Genomic DNA, 8,317 nt, shown 5'->3' with positions numbered 1-8,317 from the left:
CAAAATGGCCGCCCCTTGAGATAGATAAAAACAGAGTAGATGTTGCTTCTTAATTCCTAGTCCACAAACGCAACATTAATCAGAATACAATTTTTCGACTACCATGGGTGTACACAACATATTAATGTAAAGAAAATATTTGTGGTGACTTGCACTTTTTCGAAATTCGAGAAAGCAGCTATGATTTAAGAGGTACCAACTTATTCAAAAAACTCAAAACAAGAACAAACATCAAGCAAAGAAGTGTATCTATCAAAGGTGTTAATCTGTGGAATAATCTCGAAACGGACCTGAAAATGAGTAAATCGCTTGCTGAGTTAAAAAACAAATTCAAAAAAATAGTACAAACAACCTACATCAATCAGAGTTAAAATGATAAATTCAAAACATTAAATATAATGATAAATCAGAACTAAGTTGATAAATAGAGAAAGGTATATAAATATCCATTATGAATTTAAGAGAAAATTGACACAAGAGTGTCAGGGTGTGGAAGTATATAATCCCGATACAAACCAAAAGTTGTAAAAATATCACGGTTAAGGGTAAAGTATGAGCCTTAATGGAGACTTCTTTCTTCTTACTTTTCTGATTGATATAAAAATGATTTATTAGATACAATCACATAACGGGGTAGGACTAGATAAGTTTTTTACTTCTTCCTACTCCCTTGAACATAATAACTGTGTTGAATGAAGATTGATTTCTTTCTTTTTACTTTTTTTATCTACCTTATTTTCTGTCAAATTATTACTGTATATATGTTTTATGTTCAATAAACAAACAAACAAACAAACAAACACTTTAAAGGCAGCTTGAGCTAATTTGTTATTTCAGAAGTGAGTATGAAACTCGTGGACCTTTGCATTAATCAGTATCCAAGAAGTACCTGTAGTTCTCAGTTTCAAAAGGTTTGGTGACTCATGGCCTATATTCCTTGTCACATTTACTACTTTATCACTTGGAATGTGGTGTAAATCAACTCCAGTCTGCTCTTACGTTGTTGTGCTGTTGTCGTCTATGTACTTGTTTTTTAAATGATTCTTAATCCCTCGTGGGGAAATTCACCAACGGATGATCATTGATAAATATTATTGGCAAAAATAGAGGGTTCATTCTCAACCTTTGTTCGCGTCCTCATGGGTCGCTCGAGCAGGGGAGAAAGGGGGGGGGGGGGGGGGGGTTGCAGCCCGGCCAGAGCTCGTCTCAAGTGTGACAGCCCCGCCCATTCCTACGTCTCTGCTTTTGCACCTGCTTTACCTTGCCTGCCACTGAGCGCAAGCCTCCCAGGAGCTTACCTACCTGCCCGCACTGCAGTTTGTACGCATCCTTAAATCCCCTCCGCCACCCACCCCACCCCACGGACCCACAGAGGCATCCAGCAGGTACGCAGCGTGAGGAGTGGTAAAAGAGAGCGAGCGAGAGAGCAAGAGAGAGAGAGAGACAGGAAGAAGCGTGTATTTGCAGAACGTGGACAGTGGCGAAAAATCCTTGCACAACATGGAATAAGTGATCGAGGCGCTCAGGATCCACGCCAAGTGTGCTCCTCTGTGAACTTCGCGATGGCTGCTTCTGTTGCTGCTTCGACTGCTTCTCTCGGGGAACTTAGTGGCGTCCTGCACGGCATCGACGGTATCGCGCACGTCGGGTCCCATTTCCTCTTGACCCCAATCGTGGACAGTCCACCGACCCTGCTCGGGGAGCAACTCTTACCGGGGGACGGACTGTCCCGCAGCTCGGCCGCGGATTTAACGCACCTCAAAGGGATCCTGAGGAGGAGGCAGTTGTATTGCAGGACTGGTTTCCATCTGGAAATACTTCCGGATGGCACCGTGCAAGGGACGAGAAAGGACCACAGTCGTTTCGGTACATTGATATTTATCCTGATCTAAAAAAAAAAGAGCATACTGCAATGTTAAAATGTGAATTTGATAACCAACCCCAAAAATACATTAGTCATACTTGTCTAGTCTGTAATTAAACGGGTCTCATTTGGTATCTGTCATGTAGTTTGAAACATGACTGATATATTATACTGACTGTCATGTGCTGTTACATTTCCAGGTATTTTGGAATTTATAAGCCTTGCTGTTGGCCTAATAAGCATCCGAGGAGTGGACAGTGGACTCTATTTGGGAATGAATGACAAAGGAGAGCTATATGGCTCTGTAAGTACCTTTATAAGCTTTTATAGATAGATAAATGCTTTTACTAACTTTCAAGTACACTGCTGAAAAATATGCTGTGTTGAATGTAATCACTTTTTTTGTCAAATGGCTTGCACAAAACAAAACAAACTGAATCCGAGTACATGCTCAAGTAGACTCTACATCTACTTTTAAACAATCGAAATCAGATGATTCTATTATGTGCAGCCACTTAACAAAATAAAATTGAGTAAATTCAACATGCTATTTTTTTCACTGATGTACAGCTCGCTGAATCAGTAGCTAAATACATGCACAATAAATGACTGTACATTGTAAAGTACTGACGTTCTACAACTTCTACTGAATAAATTTCCATTCAATTGGAAGTAACGATGTTACAGTGTATATGTGTGCAGAAGCTGCACAATGTTAAAAAGGTTTTGTATTTGGAAAAAAATGTTGAAAAGTTGTTTTCCTTTTGTTGTCAGGAGAAGCTGACAGCTGAATGTGTCTTTCGAGAGCAGTTTGAGGAGAACTGGTACAACACATACTCGTCCAACCTCTACAAACACGGAGACAAAGGGGCGCGTTATTTTGTGGCTTTAAATAAAGACGGCACACCAAGGGATGGGACTAAATCCAGGCGGCATCAAAAATTTACACACTTCTTGCCCAGGCCCGTTGACCCTGATCGCGTGCCAGAGCTATACAGGGACATCCTGGGCCATAGCTGAAACCTGCCAAGGTCCGGTCCAGAGCGGGAAAAGCTGCTGCCACCCTTTCCACGCAGGCAGCAAGTGAATGGGGACGGATGCAGGCTGTACAGGCTGGAGGACAGTGGGCCAGCCGGTGGGGATAAAGGCACCCGGGCCCCTTCTGGGAATGCACGGGCATCTCTCAGCAGCCCCAGACAGACGAGACTGTCTGACTCTGTCAGTCTGCACGCTCAACATGAGGGGGCCGTTTGTCCGTGCGGACGGAAGAACCTCAAAGTACCTGCAATAGAACGGGAGTCCAAGCGGGAACGGCCTTGTCTTCTGGGACATCCGATGAGCGTGTGGGAATGTGTTTGTTTGGGTGCTTTGCGCTGTTCAGGAGGACTTTGAAGGAAAACAGTGACTTTTTTTTTTAAAGAGGAGCTAAAGTGTACTGATTTATTTATTCCTTTTAGATACATATATTTATGTTATATATTTATTTATTTGAGAATATATTTTTTACATTTAGATACATGCAGCATAGAGAAACCACTAGAAAGTGTATGAATTATGTAAAGACTGAAACACTGTACAATTACTATGTCTTCTATCCATTGAAAAGCTCCACAATACTGTCAGGCCACCAATATTAGTGACATTTTTAATCGTATGTTCTCAATGCATTTCACCACAAGTACAAGTCACAATTAAAAATGTGGCACAGTTACAGACCAACCGTGTGTGTCATCAGCAATATCCCTTACAAGTTATTGATGTCAAACAATAAATACGAATGTGATCATGATGTGTTTCATCGTGAGAATCGGAGCTAACTGACGCCCATGGTTACTTTCGAAAGCCATTTGTAAAAGAAACACTTTGACTGGTTGCCTTTATCATCCACAGTTTCAACATATAAACCTGTTTACAAGATCAATGTTGTGTTTCTTCATGGGCTCCATCATTCTTGGGCGCAGCTCATATCGAGTTGATACACACATAAAAACCTCAAAGTCCACCATTGGCTGAATAGGCCAATTACAATGTCGACCTCGACAGCAGGTCTGAGAAATTAGTGGCTGAATAAAAGTGGAGGTCAGAGTGATAAAGATTAGGTGACCTCTGCCGCCAGATTATTTTTACAATGAAAGTTAAACGGTTTTTATTTTACAAAATAAGAAGACTGTATCTCTTGCAACGTGTGTCCTCGTTGCAACAATCATAAAGAAAAGAAACAGCAGACCTCTTGCACAGTCTCATGAGATCCAATATAAGAGCTGCATCACAAAGTCTGCTTCTGTAAAGATAATATTGCTCACTTCTGATGAAATGTATCATTACTGTTATGGTTATTATTGACACTGTTGAAGAATTATTAATTGAGCAATAGGTACGTATTTAAGTGATTGTAGTTTGTACTCGTGAAGAATCGCATTGTGTCATACTGAGAGGCGGTTTCTCATATTTTGACTCATGTCGATAAAAGAAGTAACCAAAATGGTAATAGTATTGTAGGAGGTTCGTGTATGAACTCGTCGGTAGTAAGAAAAAAAAAAAAGATGAACGTCTGAGTGATATATTTTTAGGACTCCACATTCTCATATCATAACCGTGCTGTTTCCTCCTCGGTCGAGAGCAGATCCTTACTGAAGCTTGAAAGCTCAGCCTGTGATGTATGTGCGTGATGGCGAGCTGGGGGGAGCAAAGCCTCCTGACAGTTCTCTCTCTCTCTCTCTCTCTCTCTCTCTCTTTCTCTGACTCTCTCTCTCGCTCCCTCTCTGTACTTCCACTGCATGATACTCTGGGACTTTCCCACTTGCACACCTTGAACATCAACACACCCCTGTCATCGATTAATGTCAGCAACATGCAACCGGAATTATCACCTGCGTGCGTGTGGACCTCCCCTCTCCGCTGTGTAAACACACGCATGCCTATCGTGAGACACAACTCTAATGTTGTAATATGTCACTACTCATCTTTCTTTCACTTCACACAATAGAAGTGATGGAAGGGGTGTGTTCATCATTCCTTTCCAGTCCCATCTCTTCAAGCGATCCAAAGAACACAGTATCTGACAAAAGGCTTTATGCTACTTTGTTGCTTTAATGAGTTATTTGCAACCGTTTGATATCCCCCCGCCCAAAAAAAACCAAGACAAACCCAAGAATTATATTGACATCACACATCCATTTATTATCCTGTAAACTTGTTATCAGTAAGAAACAGCTGGAGCTATAAATGGAGGCTCATTGATATATATATTTCTTTGCATGTTTGTTTACACTTTGTCCTCGAGTTAACTATGCAATAAATGTGAGGCTATTACCTTTGCATAATAGAGTTCTTTAATGAGAGGTTTACCTCCCCCTCGCTATGCCTCACATCTAAGTTACCGGTACACATGAATCATGATGGATATTGCCAGTGAATGTTTTGGAATCTACCTGGCCCTTGTGCTTCAGCTCCTCCAGGTGGTGTGTAACTACTTGCTCAAAACACTTAAAGCCTCTCTCCTAAGCCTCATGGACGCTCCCTGACTTTCATCACCTCCTCAGCGGTGGCCTTGAAGGGCTCTTGAAACCCAATCAAGTTTGTGCACATGCGTGCTTTGGCGTGTACGTGTGTGTGTGCGCATGCGTGTGTGTGTGTGTGTGTGTGTGTGTGTGTGTGTGTGTGCAAAGTGAGTACACAGGCAGGTGTGGAAATCAGCGACCGTCCACCCTGACAGGTGTTCCCTCAAAGAGTCTGATCTCAGACCCGTTGTTGAGGCCGAGACTTAGCGGGAGGAGGGAGGAAATAATATAGCCTGCTTTGTTGTCTGGCCCCGGTGATCCCGGAGCATCACTTCTATATTTAAAATGCAGTGTTTTGGGAGGACAGAGAGGTACCGAGAAGCTCACCTGTAGCCCCTTCTGAGAGTTTGTTTTATGCCAATTGAATCCTGTGACTATTGATTTAGGGCTCTTTGAAGTGTGCTTATTTCGCAGGTACTGTAAATGTCACATGGAGCGGCATGTGTGTGTTTATATGGATTACACCAGCAGTTTAAGTGTAGCTTTATCCATTTGACATCAGCAGCCAGAGGTGTCGAGCACTGTGCGATCCATTCATCCTTTCCCCAACAAACATCCATCGTGCATTTGCGGCCACATTTCACTGAGTTTGAGTTCTACTCTGTTTGGTGTAGTCGCTGACAGGACAGGACTTTGTGGTCTGACATCTGCGAGGAGCAATTAGAGCAGCATACCTGATTTACTGACACATTTCAAGTTGCCGGCTTGCTCCAGTGGAAAGTATGCTCCTCTGTTCGCATTTCTATCTCCATCTCCATGGAGACATGAATAGAAAGCAGCCATTGTTAGATACAAGAAAATTATTGACAAATATTCATACTGCAAAAGTACCTTAGGTTCCAATGAATAAAGGTCCTGAGTCCTCACATGTGACAAAATAACCATGGGGGGAAAAAAATGTTGCCATGAAATGACCATACAACCCGAATTTGTCTCCAGTCAATCATAATATTTCCTACCTATGGATAATTGAGAGTCAATTAACCTAACATGTATGTTGTTGGATTGTGGGCGGAAGCCAAACTACCTGGAGAAAGCTGACATATTTACAGGGAAAACATTCAAACTGTCGACAAAAAAAAGGGCCAAGCAGACATTCAAAACCAGATCCTTGTGGCGATGAAACACGACATTTTTACATGATTTTACATTTCAATCAGTAAGTTGAGTCAATAATAAAAATCCTAACATTGTGGTCTCTTAGCAGGCTGGAACATTAGGAGTGGCTAACATATTGTAAGTCAAGCCAACCAAACATTTTATAGATACCTGTGAGAAAATGCCCACAATTAGAAGTGGTTACCAGACGACAGCAGGCGTTTTTATTTTTTTTGTCCAACTGTTTGCAACATGCATTGGATGCATCCTTTTCACGCACATATTCTGCTGGATCACTGTGGTGGTTTTTAAGGAAATGGGTCCCAAAAAAAAAAAAAAACCTTTGGGGAATATCTGGTCGCGCAACCCTAAACACTTGTCATAGATTGTTGTTGTTGATAGTTTAGGGCAGGGTTAGTCCATAATTAAAAGCCTGGTGCATTTTGTTCACAAACATTATGAAATGGTCTTTGGGGATGTTGAAACTAACCAGGCCTGATGTCTTGAAGGGGCAGAAATAAACATCACATAAGTGAACAAAAATATTTTTGTCCCCTAAAAAAAAAAAATAATAATAATAATAATAATGTTTTAAAATCTTTTTTTCTTGATTGTTCTGCATTTTAAAAAAAACTATTAACAGCTAATCTTTGATTTTTATTTTCAGCGTGCTCATTTTGAGAACAAATTCAATATCTTTGTGTAAGTACGAGGCCATAAATAAGCAACCGATTCAAACAGAAGACGTATTTTCATATTTAGGGCAAAGGTTTGACTTTTATTGTACATTAAATGATTTCATCTAACAAAAAAAAATTGTGTTAATAAAACCTGTTGTATTGTTGTGACTGATTCATGACATAAACTCTGACAGCATTTGAGCTGCTATGTTCTAAGCTAGCACATCTGCTGAACAAACCTGTGAGTGAATCCCTGTGGAGAAGTCGTGTCACCCCTTCCGCTGGCCCGTGTGTGTATGTGTGTGTGTGTGTGTGTGTGTGTGTGTGTGTGTGTGTGTGTGTGTGTGTGTGTGTGTGTGTGTCCACATTACACAGTCACAAATTAGGGCTTGACATTTGGGCGGCATAATTGCCCACCGAAAAGCATGAGGCATCAATTAAGCTCTCAGCACTGTGACAGGTTATCCCTATAGGACATAATCACCCAGCCGGACTGCCCCGCCAGGACACACATACTCACATGCTCAATAAGCATTCATCAGCTTGTATTGTATTATTACTGCCTGCCTTTATACTATTATTGATGATAAACTACACCTCACCTCCTTAGAATTGGCTGTTATCTTCTGTGATCTCAAGCCATGCAGGAGAGGAGTGTCGGCATGTCTCACAGTGCCATTGCACTAATAACAGCATAGCGCTCCCCCTTTGATTTCCCGACTCTGGTGCCGCCTGACAGTTTGTTCTCCCACAGGGCGTAGAGATCTTTGGGGTCAGGCAAAAGGTCAATTGGTTCATTTCCATAGCTTCCACATGAAACATTCCTCTCTGCTTTGGAAGCAATTCAATCAGCAGTGAAAACACTGGTTAGCAGGAATTACTAGCCGCGGCATTCTCCAAAAGATGGATGGATTCCTCTGACAAATATCATGTGCATCTGAAGGGGTTGGGGAGATGATTCAGATGACTATCAGACATTTTTAACAGGACGGATTCCATACAGTCCACTGTTTTCTATCTATCTATCTAGTTAAACGAATACCTCGCATCACTCAACCGAGCATCACGATACCTGAGTTCTAATGAGAGTGTGCAAGTTGTTCGAATGGACTTTG

General features: G+C 41.6%; 1 protein-coding gene across 1 annotated transcript; it reads left to right on the top strand.

Annotated features, from left to right (window-relative positions):
• The first annotated feature begins 1,277 nt into the window (after window positions 1–1,277).
• On the top strand, window positions 1,278–3,781 carry fgf20b (fibroblast growth factor 20b). The gene is made up of 3 exons (XM_086105979.1): window positions 1,278–1,866; window positions 2,065–2,168; window positions 2,639–3,781. The coding sequence occupies exons 1-3, from the start codon at window positions 1,563–1,565 to the stop codon at window positions 2,882–2,884; spliced, it is 654 nt and encodes a 217-aa protein (XP_085962105.1). The 5' UTR covers window positions 1,278–1,562; the 3' UTR covers window positions 2,885–3,781.
• The last annotated feature ends 4,536 nt before the right edge of the window (window positions 3,782–8,317 follow it).

Source organism: Hippocampus guttulatus, chromosome 2 (genome assembly GCF_054856545.1).
Source record: "Hippocampus guttulatus isolate MCC_2025c chromosome 2, RoL_Hgut_1.0, whole genome shotgun sequence".
Lineage (NCBI taxonomy): Eukaryota > Metazoa > Chordata > Actinopteri > Syngnathiformes > Syngnathidae > Hippocampus > Hippocampus guttulatus.
This window is presented reverse-complemented; position numbering and strand designations above follow the sequence as displayed.

Coding starts and splice junctions, on each gene's coding strand:
- fgf20b (XM_086105979.1), top strand. CDS start 1,563: ATGGCTGCTTCTGTTGCTGCTTCGACTGCTTCTCTCGGGGAACTTAGT. Junction 1,867..2,064: donor AAAGGACCACAGTCGTTTCG/GTACATTGATAT, acceptor TTACATTTCCAG/GTATTTTGGAATTTATAAGC. Junction 2,169..2,638: donor AAGGAGAGCTATATGGCTCT/GTAAGTACCTTT, acceptor TTTTGTTGTCAG/GAGAAGCTGACAGCTGAATG.